We start from the raw sequence: 19,000 nt of genomic DNA, 5'->3' as shown, positions 1-19,000 counted from the left end.
ATTCCTCCCCGAATTAAGACAAAACCCGCTCTCTGCTCCGTCTCACCATCTGATGCAGTGTCAGCTGAGAAGCTTAAGGCTCACCCCAGGCAACCGGCACTACCTCTATCCCCAGGGAATTTGCAGAATAATGAAGTTTTTAAAAGGTTTCCGAGCATGGTGGGTTTTTTTTCTGTTTAGGTTATTTTGTTTTTTATAATCATTTTTTTTATGATTGCTATCATTGATTATTATTAATCAGTTGGTGTGTGCTACTGGGGTTGCAGAGCCCTGTTTATTGGAGGAAGAGTCTGCAACTGCAATGAGGGGCACGACCAGCGGTAATTTAAAATCCTTGGGAAAAATCTAAGCATAAAATAACATTTGGTGAGGCGCTCTGCCTTCAGGGACAAAAGTCATTAGTATTTGTCACTTGTAAAATAATTAGCATGGGTTAAAACCTGAAGTAATTAGTCAAATTATGTTTCTTTAGCTTCCACATTTTCCTGGTTGGAGAAATCCAAATAACACTGGAGATTAACCAAGTGAAGCTATTGTGCGTACGCCGATAAGAAGGATGCACTGTTTTTTTGTCTTTTCAGTTCCTTGTTTCACTAGTTCCTTTCAAAAATCTCCATTATCAAAAGACAAAATTATTGAAGTTCTGTTCTCACCCTGTGCTTTAATTCTTCTCCTCTTTCCTCCTGGCAGGGGTTGCTATAAATACCTGTGATGACTAATAATTTTTTTTTTTTCCCTTCTCACACCTCCTGTGATAAAACAATGTTTATGATCACCCTGCCGGGAACAGAGAAGAATTTAAGCTGAAGTGGTTTGATACTATAGATATATTTTTACTGTTGTTCTAGCTGACTTGGGGCAGAAGACTGAAATTTCTTTCTTCATTTGAATATATTTAGGCAGTAATATCTTTCTCCTCATTATAAAATAAGGCTTTGGGTACACTCACAATGTGAGCAAGTGTTCATTCTGTCTTGCGCATGTCTAAGAAAAGAAACGAATTAAAATCAGAAGTCATATAATTTGAAAAGGAGTTGTACCCTTTTGATTTTCCTTCATCTTAGCTTCTGGGTACATAATAAGCAGTTGATTTGTTTAATTTGAATTACAATTTTCAACATTCACATTTTATAGATAACTTATTCAGGAGTGATGAAAAAAATCCCTTTTCCTATATCAAAAAATATTTTTTCATAAGATGCTGCATATTGAGAAATGTTTTTGCAGTTGTCTGCAAGTGAAATATAAGCTGGGCTAGGCTTTGAGTTATTCTTGAAAATTCAGTGAAGGAAAGAAGTGTTTGCTTAAGACCTAGTCCTTACTTCCATTTTTCATCAGCCCCTTCAATCTCCTACTTATGAAGATAACACAAGGGTTTAAAATGTATAGTATAAAGTTATGTATATCAAAACTTGAATCCATTGTCTCCATTAATTCAGTATGCAGTTTTTAAATTCAGATAATATCTTACTGAGAAAAGGTAATCTTGATTTATATTCTTTGGTGCAATATTTGATGATAATTTTTCTCATCTTTTAGGAATGAAAACTTTCCAAATAAATTTAATAATAATTTTAACTACTAAATAGTTGATTGAGTTTAGAAGGTTTTTTAAAAATAGAAACAATATTTTGAAGTGACCATAGGGCACCTTCAAAACTTCAAGTGACTTAAGAAAAAAACACAGACTTGCAGCTTGAAAAGAGAAGTTTCAACATAATTCTATTGGAATTCTTTTCCTTTGGAAATATTTGTAATAAGAAATTGTCATTGATTAAATTCCTCTTTTTCAAGTGGTACTCTATGATAGTTAGACACCTGCTTCTTTTTGCCCAGTAAAAATATTCTTTTAGCTTCAGAGAAGCTGATGTCAGGAAACAAGAGTGCAAGAAGAAGTAGCAGTATAGTTTTGGATTGTTCTTTTTTTCTTTTATGCTCTTTGCCTCTATTTGAGGGTGTAGTAGCTTAAACTGTGCATAGTTGTAAGCACATACTTTAGACTCCCCATATTTGATATACAACTTAAACACATGCTTAGATTTATTTAAATCCAGTTGAAACCATGGATACTTGAGTGTGTAATTTAGGGGATTTTTGTTTTTTGTTTTGGTTTTGTTGTTGTTGTTGGGTTTGGTTTTTTTTGTTTGTTAGTTGGGGTTTTTTTTGCAAATAAGCTCTTTTCTCTCCTCTGCTTCCCTCTTCTCACTGTAACGTAAAGGGGAGCTTACACTCTGAGCATCACAGCAATGGGAAATATCCTCAGTCTCAATGAGGACCAAGGACCCCAGTTGAAGCAATGAGAGAGATGGGTCCTTGGTCTGGAGAAAGTGGTGGAATTTCACCATTGTGAAGGGGATTAGCACGATGCTCGTTCAAGGTGCTCCGCAGATCTTAATGTTTCCTGGCAAGTATTGGTTTTAAACCCTAAGGCTACTTCAAATTCCATCTTATTTTAAAATGCGTTGAAACCTTTTCTTGAAAAAGGTTATAACTCAGGTCAGTGATCTTATTTATATTCTCATGTTTTCCCATTGTTCAGTTCTCCTTGAAGAATTTATCTTCCATTGTTAATAGTTCTTCTCTGTATCTTGTACTTAGACTTTCATACTAACTTCACTTTAAATTATCAGAGAAGCAGGTGGCTTGATGTCAATTTGGTCGCTGATATGAACTTACAAATTTTTCCAGCCTTCATTTATATTTGGGAAATATTTAAGGATATCCATTCTTGTAATTGAATGGATGGCAATGATAAATCCACATTAAACACAGGTAAATTCTCATAACAATGCATGTAGCCTCAGAGGACTGTATGGAAAAACTTCTGTGTCATCTATGGCAGTAGCCAGCTTGGTGCCAAACATTTCCCAGGTTTTAATAGTAAGATAAATATCTGAAGACCTCCGATGCTGTGTTTCTTTAAATGCTGTTTCAGATGTATTTGGAATACAGCTTATTCAAAATACCTTGCAGCTATTTCTTTGAAAACGTTGAGAAGGTTATTTGGTGCTTTTGCCAGCATGAATTGTCTTAGAGATTGGTAAACAAGTTGGAGAATGGTTGGCCATTCCTGATTTTTTAACCTTTGACACTCTAGCTATGAAAATGAATAATTCTGGGACTGAAAATCGGTGGGAAGTGGTATTACTGTTTCCATATGTCCTACACTCTGTTCCTTCTGAGGGAAAGGGGATTTCTCCAACACGGACCATTATTTACACAGGTTGGAGGTGGATTTTTAGGACTTTGATAACCCTGAAGACCACATGGATAATTTGTTCTGGATAAAGGCTCTATCAGACCACAGGCGTAGACAGATGGACTGAACTGAAGCTCTGTTTATGCTTTCTAACTCTAACTTAAATTTATGTGTAATGGTTCTTAGCTTTTAAAGGGACTTTGCAGAATTTCCCCGCTTGCTCTGAGTAAGAAAATATTTTGGTCGCTCCACATAGCTATAGAGAATGACAGTCTCAGGGGTCTTAACCTGGAGCCAAGGGAGTAAGTAGAATGAATGATGACTTTATGCGTTCTATTCTTTTTTCCCCTGAAAGGCTTTCAGTTTCTTGGCTCTGATTTATGAAGACAGTTTTGCCTTCTTTTCAGGCAGGTGTTAACGAAAATGATTTCTATGACGGCGCTTGGTGTGCGGGAAGAAATGACCCATATCAGTGGATTGAGGTAGACGCTCGAAGGCTAACAAAATTCACTGGAGTCATCACCCAAGGAAGAAACTCTCTCTGGTCGTAAGTACATGCTTATTTTTTCTCCATGAGATTCTGAGCTTTCAGAGAAAGGAATTCATGTTGTGCTGTGTTTTGCTTCTTCAAGGAAAAATGAAAGAATGGAAATTCTGCGTGACATCAGGTAATTGAACAGTGGAACAGCAAAAGGCAAAGTGATTATATATGGCATAAAATTCAAGTTTAAGGGTAGAAAACTTCTATAGTTTTTATGTACATCTGGCAAAGGAATTGCCACGATTCCCCAGCTGCCTTTGTACTCACCTTGTCAAATTTACATGTGTTAAATTCCTCATTCTTTTCCTATATTTAACTTGATTAGTTTCGTTTCTAGGTTTTTTTTAATATTAGTTTAAAAGAACCACTCATCTTTGAGATTTCCTAATATGTGGGCAATCACCAAATAATTGGCAAAATTCCAAAGCAGCAAGATTTTTAAATGAACCATTAAAACAAACTTCATATCTATACTTTTTTGTTCTAAAAAAGTCTAAAAAATTCCTCTAAAGAGGAATTTATAATATAATGAAAACCAACACAGTATGTGTTGAGCAGGACTGCAGCGTTTGGTAGCCAGCACGTTATGCTGTGTTCGTGGATAAGGTGAGAATTGTATATGAGGAATACAGCAGTCAGCTGGCATAAACAGGAGCTGGAGGTGATGATTTTTTTTTTCCCCCCGATCTTTACAATGTTTGTTCAGTCTTAATGTCTTCTTGAGTCTTGTTTGAATTATGTGAGCAAATAATCTCACTTGTTTTGCTAGACCTTTTGAACAACTATGCAGGAGATGCACAGCCTGCAACCCATTCTGGTCAGATCTCTCACTTAAGAAAATGTACCATATAATAAAAAGCAAACTGGAAAAATACCACTATAATTAAGAAAAAAGAGTGTCTTTTTTTTTTTCCTTCTATAATTTAATTTTCTGGGTTTTTAAAAAATTCTTTTAACACTGCTGTGGGAGTAGGAGCCTTTTTGGCAATAAGGTTTCTATATTTGTTCCACATTGTTCTGTGTTAGGTAGATAATTACTGTAGCAAAGACTTATTCTTTTCTATGTTCATACTCTTGACATTGCTGTTCTTATCAACACCAGTGCTGCATAGCTTCGTCTTGTCGTATTGCTATTTTTAGTTCAGCTATATTGTGAGTTTACAGCAGGACTTGGTGCTCTATTTATAGTTGGCATTCACAGTTGTCTTTTTCTGGTTCGGTTTTTAAATTACTGAATTTTTCTCTCTTCCCACTCAAAGTGTTGGTGGGCAAATCTCTGAGGGTCTGCAGCAGGAGCATGGTTGATGCTGGGAGAGTAGGTCCTCCTGAATTGTTACTCAGATTTGCAGAGAAATGAGCACGTTTCTGCTTCATAGAAGCAAAGATAGTTTTTAAAATCAGTGGAGTTGATGTCTGCATGCTCTGCTTCTGCGTTAAGTCCTTAGATTTTAACAGTGGTACTCCCTGATTTACCGAAGTAGATGTTTGTGTTTTCAAAAGAGTTTAGGCTGATGTATGCATCCCTCATCTGAGCCAAGAGTGGTGTCCTGGGGTTTCCAGAGTCTCAGCACCCGGGAGCATCATACCCAGGAAGATGGTAGATACTGCTTTCTGAATTAGGTTGTTGTATCTCAAAGATGTTCTTCTTGGTGTGACTTTCTACCACAATTCCTCCAGCTGTCACAAAGTGAGGGGAGGAACAAAAAAACACCACACAAAAAAACCCCAAAACCAACAAAAACCCCATTAAATCTTGGTGAAGAAGAGCTACGCAAAGGGGAATTGAATCCAGACAGCAGTGGAGATCCTGATCTTGGAGCAGGAGTTGCCTTAGGGTGGCGTTCAGAGGCACTGGTGGCAAATCTGGGAGACAATGACCTGACTGTAGCCACAGGGTTTGTGTGCAGTGAATTGCCTTTTCTAAGGCAAACCCTGAGAGAAACAAGCTGGTAGGACTTCTAGTGGTGTGGGCAGGTTCTTTTGTGACCGTTTGGCTGTAATGGGCACTAGAAGCAAAGGAGAATCATTTATACTTTGTTGATGGTGATGATATCAAAAAGGATTATTTATGATATGAAAGTTCACACAAAAAAATGTAATTCCATCACCTGAGGCACCTCTCCAACTTCAAGAAGTTATGCGACAAGAATAAAGGGCTTTCATAACTAATAGGAACATATGTTGGAGAATGAGTTTACTTCAGGTAGAAGAGCTGAAAAACACCCCTCTGATCTGTGTTGTATTAGAAGCAAAAGCCTGCCAAGCTTGAGAGCCAAGGTAAGATTTTTATTTAAGCCTTGGAGACTTTCCCAGTAGTATATAAAAAGATCAAGACACTAGGATATATGCTAAGTTCACCAATGCTATGTGATAAAGAATTTCAAAAGCAACTTTATATTTTTTTTTCCCCTTTGTTAAAGTTTCTTGTTCAATACAAAGTGGAAAAATGTACTTAACTAGAATTCCTCTCTGAGCTTCTGCCTAGATCAGATTTGTACCTCTCCTGGTCCCTTTATCTTCCTGCTGGCGACTCAATGAGGATGTATAACATTACAAGGGAGGGCAAGCAAGGACAGCCTTCTGAATCCTCCAGCAAATAACTTTGCACCATGTTGGAGGGCTGAAAAATTTGAGCTCCTAGCCATGGTGGTGGTGGAAGCAACCCCTTTACTCATCTATAGCAGCACTGGCAACTGTAGTCTAGTTTTGTTGATGGCCCACTCCACCCAGAGACAGTCTATTCACATCAAGCCTTGCTTATTGGTTTGTGTGGGTTTTTTTTGGTTTTGTTTTTTTTTTTTTTAAGCTATGGATGAATTGAAGGTTGCAGTTGACAAAATGCAGGTCGTGTGACAAATGTGGCGTTGTCACTTTCTGTATGCTGGCAGGAATTCCTTCACCTCAGTTATTCCTCTTCCAGTCCCACTTGGAAAGTTGCTGTTTCTTGTCCATCTTCCCCTGTGGGCTGTGGCTCTGCTTGCCTGCCCAGGGCTCTTGTGCTTGAGACATGAGAGTCTTGAGGGGGAAGATGCCAAGGTGCAGAAACAGCTCTTGAAAGCACAGCTGACCTGACTAGAGAAAGAAGGAAACCATGCTTGGTTAGTAATGAATACTTGAATTGTTTAATCATTTCCTTTTTAAGGAAAAACACTTCTGAGACAAATTTTGTGCTCAAACTGCCTGGCTGTGAATTCCACGATAGTCACATGGAATTAAATCCTCCTGTTTTTTTTTTTTTCTCCTGTAACACATAAAACCATGCTTTGAACAAAGATGCCTGAATTTAAGGAGTCCTTCCTTTTGCCAAACATGTGGACTCAAAGGTTGTTGCTGTTCAGGCATCTTGGGCATTCACGGGTAACCTAAAATCATGGCAAAGTGTTCTTTTACAATCTGCTCAGATCATCCAGAAGATCTCCAGATGTTGAATTTCACAAAGTGGGATCCACCTGCCAGAACCAGAACTTCATTTTTTAATTTCTACACTGAAGATAGCAAAAGCTCGGAGGTGCCACAAGTGATGGTTGATGTGAATACAAGCTATGAGGGTATGAACTGAGAACACCTGGAGATCCATGTTACCACACTGCTTCACTATGATTATCCAGTAGTGGACAGATGGACATCAGTGACATCTCATCATCTCATGGCAGAGCTGTTCTGTTTGCCTTCCTAGAGGAAGTTGTGTGATTGATGTGACCTTTTAGAAAGGCATGTGACATCCTCCTCTGAGAGGTGGATGGTGCCATAGCTGGCCTACAAGAGGGTTTATGGCTGAATATTTGGGGGAGGAATATAATATGTAAGAAGTTTGTCAAGAATCTGAAAAACATAGGAAACGTTTCCCACAACCCAAACAATTTTTTGATAATTCAGCACCATCTTTTGTATCAAGAGAAAACCCACATGTCTAAATAGACTCAGTGAGTACTGACTGTAATATAAAGCCTCAGACTGTTTCAACGCAGTGGATGTTTTGACTTTTAGAAGAGATTGCAATGTTTTGGTGATTAAGATGTATTTGTGACTTGATCCATTTTATTAAAATTAATCTTTCAATAATGTTAAATCATGTCGCTGCATGTCATGGAATAACAAAACAACAATTAGAACAAGCATGAATTAAATAATCTATGCAGAATGTTCAAATTTTAAAGCAAAATTCCTGAAATGTTTAGAAAAAATTAAAATAGACTTATTTCCAAATATGTTTTCTTTAAGACCTTTCAGCCTCATTAAAATGTTGAAGATTTTTTTACTTCTCTATATGATATTTATCTATAAGAAAACAAAATGAGGGGGTGGCAATTTTCAAAGTCTGATTTGGGTAGAGGTTAGTCTGCATGCCTTGAAAAGTTGCAACAGGGCTTGAAAGGCTAGTTGGTTGGAGGATACAACAGATCAATGGCGTTGCTTGCTGGAAGGAAGGAATAATTACAATGACTTAAACATGTTGCTTGCTTCTAGAGTGACCCACCTTAACTGGTAGTTTTTGTTCATCATTGTTGAAGCTATATTTTAACTAGAAGCTAGTGTAGACACCATTACACACTCCCTGTATCACTCGTTTGACTTCCTTGTGCCCCTCTGTAGGGATAACAAAGAGTAAATATCCAACAGATTTTGTTGTGTCTCATCGTGCTTTTTTCTAAAGGCAAGACATTTGTAATTGAATAGGGGAATAATTTTGCAATTTTCTATAGTACACCCTCATCATCAGCCCGCTCTGTGTTCAGCGTAGCTCTTCACGATCCCCCAGCATCCCTTTTGACAAACTGTCCTTAGGGAATCACAGGTCTGTAACAAGCTGGGTAGTTGAGGATAAATTTAGGTCAGTGCAATTTACTTGCTTCTAATTTTGGCAGTACAGCATTCTGCTCTTTCTTTAGTCCTAAAATGAGTGTGTTGCCCCAAATTTTAATTTACTGCTGTCCTCACTGGCAGTTCCTCAGGAGCTGAGATTTGCTGTTATGGACAGTCTGCATGTGAGGATTGCAAGGTGGTAAACGTCCTTGCTTGTAAGAGGGTGGAAATCCTTGCTTCCTCCCCGGTTTATCAGCCATTCATGGTATTAAGAACGTGGTTTTATGAGTAGGATTGGCTTCATGAAGATAAGCATCTCCTTTGTACTGACGTGAGCTATGGTGCACCAAATCAGTGCAAACTGTTATTTGCTCTGATAGGTGACAGGACCGCAGAGATTGTTATGGTTTCCCCAAAGTCAGGCTTTCATAGAGTGAATTGTTCCAAATCCACTGAAATCATACTAAATATATTGATAGGAGTTACAAAATAACCTGAACTCGGTGTAGAAAAACCTCCCTTAATATATTAATATTATACTAGTGTTTATGATTTTTTTTCTCAATAAGTTTTATTTTCTATTAACTCTGGCTTGGCAGAGCTGCCTCGCAGGCTTTCAGTTGTTGCAGCACTGAGAGTCAGCCTTTGGCGGCTTCAGCCTTGGGTGCTCTCCATCTATTTACTTAACTTCAATTCCTGGGCTGTGTTTTCCTTCCACCTCAATTCTCGCGCCCTGTGCAGGATTTTGGTACGGAATTCATCACTGCCAATGAAGACCAGTCATCCGCTCCTGGTGTTGGGAGCTGGGTTTGTGACCAGCTTGGATAATTCCGTGTAGGTGGAGTTCTGACAGCAGACCCAGAAGTGTATTTATACTTTCACAAGTTTGACAAAAATATCAAAACTGATGATTTTTTTTTGCAGGTAGGATCTGTCATGGTGCTCTTGCTCCAGTTAAGATCTCTCACCAAAGGCTTGGTGACTCACCCACCCTGCAGTCCTGGGAAGGGAGCAGGTCACTGCTGTCCCCAAAGGAGGGGACAGGTTAACCACTGGTTTTCATAGGGAAAGGGTGGTGTTGCATGAACTGAACTCACCTTGCACAGTGAGGCTTGCTGGGGCTGTCCAGAAGATGAAGGAAAGCTTTTTAACCTCCATGGAAGGGACTACAGTGGGCAGTTTGGAATCAAATGAGCTGAAGCCTTGAGCAAAAGGATACATCAAATGAGTACAGGCATCTGTTGCAACAGATTTGTCATGCTTATTCATCACAACCCTGATTTATAAGTTTTGCACGTGCATTGCGAGTCATTGTGGGGTTACCTGGAGGACATTGGGCAGCTCCTCCTTTCCCCCCAACCTTTGTCCCAAGCATCCTTCCCCCATCAGCATCCATTCTGCATGTGCCATGCAGTGCTTGGCCACATTTTTGTGTGCACTTGGTAGGTGTGAGACCTTTCAGCATTGTTTTAAACGTGTTCATAGCTGTGCACACAAATGGCAGTATTTGCTGGTTACTGTCAGAGCTTTTTATTTTCCATTCCTTAAATATTCACAGGAAAGAGACAAAAAGACATAGTGAGGCAGTGCCTACATAGTTCAGACTTTTTTTTTCTCCTTAAATATGTGACCAATTTACAAAGGTGTGATAGGCACAAACAAGAATGGAAAATTAAAAATGTCAGGAGCATGATTAGAAGAAAAGGAATCATAGCTTGGTCATGTTTAGTGGATACAGAAGATATGAAAGGGGAAAGTCTGGTGTAGGAAAAATTTCCAAAACATGCAAATCATAATATGGTTTGGGTTGGAAAGGATCTTAAAGATCATTGAGTTCCAACCCCCTGCCAAGGGCATGAACACCTTACACTAGACCAGGTTGCTGAAAGCCTCATCCAGCCTGGCCTTGAACACCTGCAGGGATGGGGCATCTCTTTGCAGAGAGTGGCCTGAAATGACAGTTTTTAAGACCATAAAATCCCTGGGGCAGAGGATGTCCTTGACCCCACACAGGAGGTCTGGCACCATCAGGTGTTCCTCTCTGAACATACAACAGCAAAAGGAAACACACACGGATTTTTCTAGAAAGGCCAGAAAATCAGAGATTAAAATCTTACAAAAACCTTGTTGTAAGTGACAGCCATTGGGTGGGAGATGGATTTGCAATTCCAACTCCTCCTCCCTGAGACGAGAGCTTTCAGAAATTTGTGCTTAATTTATTCTGAGAAAGGGAAATTTTGGTCCTGAGCTTTTCTTCGTAGGGCCTCTGAAGAGCTGGATTTCACAGCAGTATACAATTTTGAGTCAGCTAGAAGCAATTTTAAAAATTAAACATTCAAAGATTTCAATTATTAAAAAAAATACCCTTGCTTGCTAGTCGAACTCCATCTCTTAAACCATGTTTATTTTAATTAGTTTGCAAAACTCGCTGGGCTACCTGTGGTTAGCCTGAGTGGGTTTTGATTTGGCTTGTTTTTGAAACTGCTGGGCAGCGGGTGATTTAAAACTTTATCAGCATAAATATTATTCTAGATTATTAATATTAATGGTTTTACATTTAATTGCATGAGACTACAAATTACTTTTTCAAGCAGAAAGCCACTTAATTGCCAGCATGTTGATTCTGTTGCATGAGTACCGTTTAATCTAAGGTTTGCCTGTCATTTTTTTGGAATAGAAATTCCACTGTTTCAAGTCTTTTGGCTTGTCAGTTTATATATTATTGGAGGATATGCATCTGTGTGCCTGTCTGGTTCTATTTTCTATTATTTTTAGGGTTTTTTAATGCAGATAAATCAGATTATCATGACAGCAGAAGAAGAATATTGTCAGCTGGAGCCAGGTCCATTGCAATGATGCTAACGTGGACTCTGCTGATTTCTGCTTGTCTCATCACCAGCATCTCTGCCACCGTGGGCTTCTGCTTACTGGCATCTTCCAACCTTCCTCGTTCCTCTCAAACCGTGTGGGGTTTTAGTGAAGTGGAAAAGCATTTTAGAGAATAGGATAAAAGTATCAGATTTATTTTACTTGTTGCTTATTCAGCTTTCCATCATTGAGAAGCTTGGCCTAAAAATATGATATGCAGGAGATGCTGTTCAAACAAAATAAAACTGTATCCAAATAGTTAGAAGTCCCAGCTGATGTACCCACGTGCCAGAGACCGGGCAGCCAAACACCTGGCATCCCTCTGCTGCTTCTCATTTAGCACTCACCACGTCTTGTACTGAGTTAGGATTCATCTACGTGTCTAACACACGTGAAGAAAAGTAAGTAAATCACGTCGGGGAAGGCAAGGCAGAAAGATGTTTTGTTGTCATGATGTCTTTCTTTACACTCACTAGCCTGATGGTGTTGGATAAGGAAGAGCTGATCCTCTGGGTAGAAACCTGCCAAGGCTGTAGGAGATCTGCTTTTAATTCTCTGCTTTGATTCAGGTTTCCTCTTGGTCCTGGGCAAGTCACTTAATCCCTCAGTTTGTCTTTTTTTCTTTTTCTCTCTTTTTTTTTTTTTTTTTTTTTAATGGAAATGGATAAGCTGGACATTTCCATGAATCACAAGAAACTGAATTTAAAATCTAAGAGGTACAAATAAGCCTTGTCTAAAGATAATGCATTGCACACAAGAACCAACTAATTAATAATAATTAAAAAAGCCCACCATGTTAAGTGAATTTGAATCATATTTTGAGTTTTGTATTTACTTTCTGTGAAATGAATTGATTAATGTTGGCAATAAATATGAGATTTTTCAGACAGGTTTCTCCTGAAGGGATAAAGCTGGCATAAATTTTAGGAAGGATTAGTAATGGGAGGCACCTGAATCCGAACGATTCTTGTCAAATCTGTATCTTGTGATCATTTTCTAGCATTGATGAAATTCACGAGGCAGTCGTGTAAGTAGCACTTTGTGCTAGAGCATGATGAACTGGAGGTAACGTTGAATATTTTTGAAGATGCCGTCACGCAGTAACTTCTGTATTGCCTAGCTTCCTGCCAAGAAAGAGCTTGATAATTAACACTTACTTTTCTGAATGCTGGCATAGGTATCTCCTTGAATTGTGCCTCCTTGACTCTATAAAACCAACAAATATCTCTATTTTTTTTTTTTCTGAGGAACGGGTAGGTCCAGGGAGAATTTATAGAGTGAATTCAGAAGAGTTTCCCTAAAACAATGGTAGGGACATTCCTAAGTATTTTAAATATAGCTTTCTTTCAGCTTTCCTTAGACAGCTTTATTCTTCAGTGCTGATGCGCCCTGAAAAGATTCAATGTGATGTGCCGCAGAAATTAATGTCTGCAAATCCCAAACCCAGTGGGATGGACTTTCTCATCATCAGGTACCAGCACTGATGACATTCCCCAGCACTTCTAGCACAAGGCTTTGCTTTAGCTGCCGTGTTTCTGTGATGGATTTCCCTGAAAGCTTTAGAACTCTGTGTCTACATGAATAAATGGAGAACTATTTACATATTAAACTCTTCAATTCCGGGAAGCACAGTGCTTGCTGTAAACAGACTGGCTGTTGATTCGAGCACGTGCGACACATCCATCTGCTTCCCGGAGGCAGCAGACCTCCTGTGCCGCACATGTGTAGGAAATCTGCAGCTTCCCAGAATACTTAGTGTGTGAATGCTCTTCTGCTGGTCTGTGTCTGTAGAAATACCTGGGATGTAAAGATAGCTGCCTGGTCAGAAACCCTGTGTATGAGCTTCTGTTAGTTTTATGGATACTTTGAAGACATGGATGCAAGCAGTGTTCCCCTTCCCAACATGGGGACTGTGATTTCAAAGCAGAAGATGCCATTTCTGAGGGGGGTCTGAATTTACAGCAGCTTTCTTAATATTAGCAGGAGCTGTTTTTCTTATGATGTTGGAGAAAAGTAGGAAGAATTGAAGCTTCTAGAGTCAGTTTTGCATTTAGGACCAATGGGAGAAGGATCTGGTCCCCTGTGATGGTTTTATTCTGCATCTCAACAAACACAAAGTAGATGCTTATTCCTTAGAGGCAAGCACAATTAGTAGGATGTGGTGTGTCTCCTAATATATTACTCTGATTTATCTCATTCCATGACCCTCTGTAGTCCTTCTATACCGCAAATGTACCAGACTGGCCATAGTCCCATTTGTATTTTAATTGGCAGACTGCCTCTGAGAAGCATGTTGGATGGAATATGTGTATGACTGATTAGTATGCATTTTCTTTTGGGAGAAGTTTAAGCTTTTGTAACTCTAAGGAGGGAAAAAAATTAAAATATGGGAAATAAAAGTCCTAGATTGGAAATATTCGTGTAACAGTAACATTTTCTGGTGCCAATAAAATGAGCTGGTTCTTTTTAAAACTTTATATATGCCATGATTTTCTTACAAAATTCTCAATTATACAGAATGTCCACCGTTACCTTGTTTTCATGCGGTTGTGATATTCTGTTTGAAAAATTTTTCAGGTGCAGAGTAATGAATATGAATGTATTGTGTTTGTCCTCTTTGTCTTATTTGTGCAGTTTGAAGTTTAAAAAGTTCTGTAATACTTCAGAAGCAATGATGTCTTTTTGGTTTGCAACATTGCCTCTTTCACTCGTTTACCATGATTTTGGCCAAGAATATATAAAAAAACCCCACATCACAAAAAAAAAAAAAAATCACCAAAAAAACCCCACACCATCGTTTTATGTGCACTGAATGTGTACACCACCACCTCTATTCAAACCCATGATTTTTGCTCTCAAACTTAATTTCCTTTTCAAATGGAAAAAGTTACTTTTCCTCTTCCTGGAATTTTGATGTTGACCATTTCCAAAATTCCTAATTTCCATTTTTGCTAGATGTAAATCTTCCTTCCTTCAAGTGATGGTCACAATGAAATCTTTTGGTGCAGTTGCCAGGTTATGGCAGAAGTTGAGGGAAGAAAGTAAAGTTTGTTACAAGAGCTAGTAGAAACTTATATAACACGCTGATATATCATTTTACAGCCATGAAGGCTCGAGATGCCAGCATGGCACTTCACAGATCTCTGGCAAATCCCCTACCCCAGGAGATTTTCCGCTGACAGGCAGACAACTAGTATTTTCAGAAGGCTACAAACTTTTTAAAGTTGTTTAACAAATGTTGAAGTAGAGTGTGGATTACAGGTGGCAGTTGCATTCATCTTCTCAATACAATAATAAGAAGTTCAGGCTGCTTGGCAATAGTCAAGACTTTTCCACTTAAAACAACATGAATGGCAAAATGTATTCATTGAAGAGGGCTGGTGAAAGACTTGCAAAGGAGTGGTCTAGTGTCCTAAAAAGGGACACTGGGTTTGTTCAGTCATTTTTTTCAAAATCACATACCTCATCTTTACTTTGGGGGTATTAGTAAATTACATGAAGATGTGTTTTCCTAAATCCTGCTAACTACCTAATCTTTGGTTATAGGTATCATTGTAAGTCTGAACATCAGTTTGAAACTTGTGTGAGTGGGACCACTCTTACTCAGAGAATTAAATAGCAGATGGAAATCTAAAGTTATAAATTTTCTGCTGCCATGCATTGGCTTAGGCATTATTTGAAGGTCACTATTTTGTACAAGATGAAGCTGGGAGAACCTGTGCTGATCTCATGGCTGATGAGTTTGTTCTTGTTTTGCCCCTGTCCCTTTTTTGGTCTTCACTAGAAGGCTGACTGTCTTAGCGAACACACGAAAACTAGCTTGTCCCTTTGAACATAAGCACTGTAAAGTCAATGTGTGTGTTCATAGGCAGTTTGCTAGTAATTTTTGTTGATTTTAAAAGAAAGAAAAGCAAAGTTGTATTTATATGGGTGCAGCTCAAGGGAAAGATTTTCTTAGGTGTGTCTGTCCTTACAGATACTCCTTTATCTCTGATCCATACACTCTGCTTCTCCCATAACTGCCCAAACTGCCCCTATTCTCCTTTCTAGTCCCAAGAATTTACCCTGGTTTCACTCCCAGCAATCTGACCATGTAGCTTAGCTGAGAATCTGTGTTCAGGAAAGACTGCTCTAGAGGACTGCTGGTTACACACCATCAGTTTATATACATGAAAATGGAATTTAAGTATCCTGGACTGACTTTATGGCACAAAGATACCTCCAAGCCACAACTCTCCTCCAAGTCACTGCCTACTGATAACAGGAAGGTGTTGGGGAAAAATAAATTACTGGTGCCCTTTCAAACCAACAAATATACATGTTGCCATGAGGAATGCCTAGACAGTGTAAAAGCTACATATCTTTAACTCCACTCAGAATACTGAAAACAGCATTTTATTTCTCCTCATACTCTTCTTTAGCTGAATACAGACAAGGCATGATTTAAGTATGAATGAAGATTTTGCTTTTTTAGATTAAAAGGAGTTTTTGCTGTAAATCAGATGACAGGCGACTGGAGGGATCAGCCTACTGAAGACTGAGTTACATATTGTAGTCATGCGATCAATTGGACTCTGCGGTGCAGAGACAGAATTGTCCCTTTGTCCCTATATATAGCTGATAAATAGAAGAATGACTGCAGGCTCCAGTCATTCTTGTATTAGAAAAAATTGAAATTTTGCTGGTTGAAATTCATGGACTTTTCATCCTAGAGAATTTAATTTTTTTCCCCTGTTCTCTGATAATAATATCAGAAATAATAAATATTGTGTAGCTGAAAAGGTAAGATTTTTGAACAGTGGATGCATCTGTTCTAGATAAGCCATTAATCCTGAAATCTGTGTATAAAAGGAATCCCAGAATATTACCTTGTTGCGTTTTTTTTGTTTCTATGTGCTAGGCTTTTTTAATTATCTGCTGAATCTAGATTTGCATGTCCCTTTTCCAGCCAAGTGTTGACATGACTTTGCCAAGTGAGATTTCTGTTGCTAGCAGCCTTACAAGCTTTATTACATTAAACACAATTTGCAGTCATTCTAAGTTAAGAAAAAAAATAACTTAGATACTCTTTGTCTTTTTCAAGGAGTAACTGGGTGACCTCTTACAGAGTATTGGTGAGCAATGACAGCCATGCATGGACTGCTGTCAGAAATGAATCTGGAGATGTGGTGAGTATCACAAACCAGATGTTTTATGAAGAAGAGCAGAGGTGGGAAAGTGAGGGGTCTCCATGCGGAGTTCTGATTTGCATGATTAGTCAGTATAAGACTACAAGGCAACATCTCCCAGTGGTCCCACTAATTTTAAGACCAAATCATGTTCTGTAGAGAGGGGCCCAGAATGTCTTATATGGCAAATCCACATGTGTCTGCCAATGGATATGGACCCCAGTAGTGATCTTGCCTGGGATGAGACATATTTCTTGTTGCATGGCCCATGCAAGGGTTAGTGTTGGTCTGTTGGTCCCCGGGGACATCTCACACCCATGAGGTACCTGTTGCTGGAGGGAGGGTGTGGAGCTCTGGCTCCATCACCCCTCTCTCAGAGGCATGGGGGGATTGTGCTCTTCGAAGAGCAGTTCCGACCTGAGCCACCATCACCTTGGGGCTGTACCAGGTGGCTTTATCTCATTCTGTTAGAAAAGGTGCTAAAATACTTTCTGAAGAACTTATCTTGCCCTTTCTGTATGTTTGGCCTACGTAGATTTTTGAAGGAAACAGTGAGAAAGAGATCCCAGTTCTCAATATGTTGCCGGTGCCGCTGGTTGCGCGCTATATCCGAATAAACCCTCGGTCCTGGTTCCAAGAAGGCAGCATCTGTATGAGACTGGAAATCTTAGGGTGTCCTTTGCCAGGTAAGAGTCTTTCTCAGTTGATGCTGACACGGCTGCCTGTGGTGAGACTCGGATATCCTTTGGATATCTTTGCTTTTGATATATAAAAAAGAAAAAAATCTGTCTGGGTACACGGACTGTACCAGGATAACTCTTCAAATGCAACCACATGGTATCTGTAAGTGACTTTATTAATAAAACAAGATTGCATGGATGATCTAACAAGATTTTTTCTGTTGTTTGGGCTGAGGTGCAGTGTAATCAGTCTTACTGAGTGCACATGCACTAGGGAAGCAGTGGAATTATGTATCAGGACAGTCACTTGCAGATGTCTTAAGCTTCCAAGGCAAGAGAGAAACATTATAATTCTGTAGCCTGATTTTTAATTTTTTTTAAAATTATTATTTCATTGTACAGGCTGTAAGACTTCCCTGAATTAATTTGGAGGCAAATACTGTGACTGAACTAGTGTTTGTATGAGGGAGGGGAGTTTGGATATAAAGAATTTCTAGCAAATTTCAAGTGTTAGCAAACCCAGCATGATCCCTGGTAAGTCTCAGGTGAAGGGAAACAATCCTGTCCTTGGTAAAGACTGTGGAAAAGGCACAACCTTATCTTTTGCACAAGCTTCAGGTGTTGGCTGGTTCTCTTACATGAGTGCAAAATACAAGTAGGGTTTTGCTGAACGATGTACACAGAGTGAAACCTTACACAAGGCCACTTAAAAAGAAAGGCTACTCAGTACTACAAATTATGGTAAAGGCATGTTTCTGTTGAGCACATTATAAATAGTAGCCTTATGGTGGATTTGTGTCTACATATGTATGAATATAAATATTTGAAAAACTTCGTTCAAACCTAAGTTGCCCGCTACTCATTTCACATCTCTCATCTCTTTTTTTTTTTTCCTCTTTGATCTTAAATTTTGGCACCTTGGGGATAGCTCTCTCTTTTTTTTTTTTTTTTTTTGCAGGGGGCTATGAATAATATTTTCAGAAATACTAGAGCCAGAAACAGAACTGCCTTTCCAGAGCCCATCATGCTCTGACTGTTCCTGCTGCTGTTCAGAGACTTGCTGCCCCCAATTCCACTGTTGATGTAGGGTCTTCGCATGCCCAGCAGAGGTAGCCTGATTTTTGTCCTTTAGATGTTGAAATACTCACTACCTGCTTTTTTATGGGTAACAAATGCTCCTGGGCTTGAATGACAGTGACCATTCAAGTCACTGGATGTGTGAATATTCGTGTTTTCAGTAGGATTCTGATTTATTTCAACTTTTTTTCAGATTTTCATTTATTTTGAATTTATTTCATGGGTTTAGGGAACTCCAGCTCTGTGGGTAGCTTGTCGGCGAGCATTCGTCTGTCCCAAATTCCTGTGCAAGTTTGCAGAGGATCCTTTCTCTATGACACAGGGTGAGAGGCTGAAGGAAAACGCATCTTTCTTCAGCACTGTGACTTTGCTGGCATGCGGGGCACCCACAGAGGTCTCCAGGGAATAACAGAGGTGACACTCAAATCATTTTGGAGAGCAATTTGTAGTTTTCATGATTCTTTCCTATTCCATAAATCTGTGCTTAAAGAGGAAAGAGCAAAAATGTCAATATTTGGCAAGGTGATTTTTATTAAGTGCAGCAGTTATTTACAATAGATTCTTACTGGGTATACTCCCATACAGGAGCAAATTCTGCTTTGCAGTGTTATCATTTGTCAACCTTCAGCTTCTTGGGGTGTCGTGGTTTAAGCACAGACTGCTT

At 39.0% G+C, this 19,000-nt stretch overlaps 1 protein-coding gene across 1 annotated transcript in view; it reads left to right on the top strand.

Moving 5' to 3' along the window:
• The window catches only part of LOC104466789 (inactive carboxypeptidase-like protein X2), a gene marked incomplete at its 3' end in the record, with an annotated part of 44,799 nt that extends 27,534 nt beyond the window's left edge, over nt 1-17,265 (top strand). Inside the window, exons 3-5 of the mRNA XM_010080325.1 lie at nt 3,607-3,746; nt 16,495-16,579; nt 17,115-17,265. Of these exons, the coding sequence (XP_010078627.1) occupies nt 3,607-3,746; nt 16,495-16,579; nt 17,115-17,265 (376 nt within the window). The remainder of the gene's footprint in view (nt 1-3,606; nt 3,747-16,494; nt 16,580-17,114) is intronic.
• Between the last annotated feature and the right edge of the window lie 1,735 nt (nt 17,266-19,000).

The sequence above is a fragment of the Pterocles gutturalis genome, unplaced genomic scaffold, assembly GCF_000699245.1.
Source record: "Pterocles gutturalis isolate BGI_N339 unplaced genomic scaffold, ASM69924v1 scaffold10599, whole genome shotgun sequence".
Classification (NCBI taxonomy): Eukaryota; Metazoa; Chordata; class Aves; order Pterocliformes; family Pteroclidae; genus Pterocles; species Pterocles gutturalis.
Note: the sequence above shows the minus strand (reverse complement) of the source record. Positions and strands in the feature narration are given on the sequence as shown.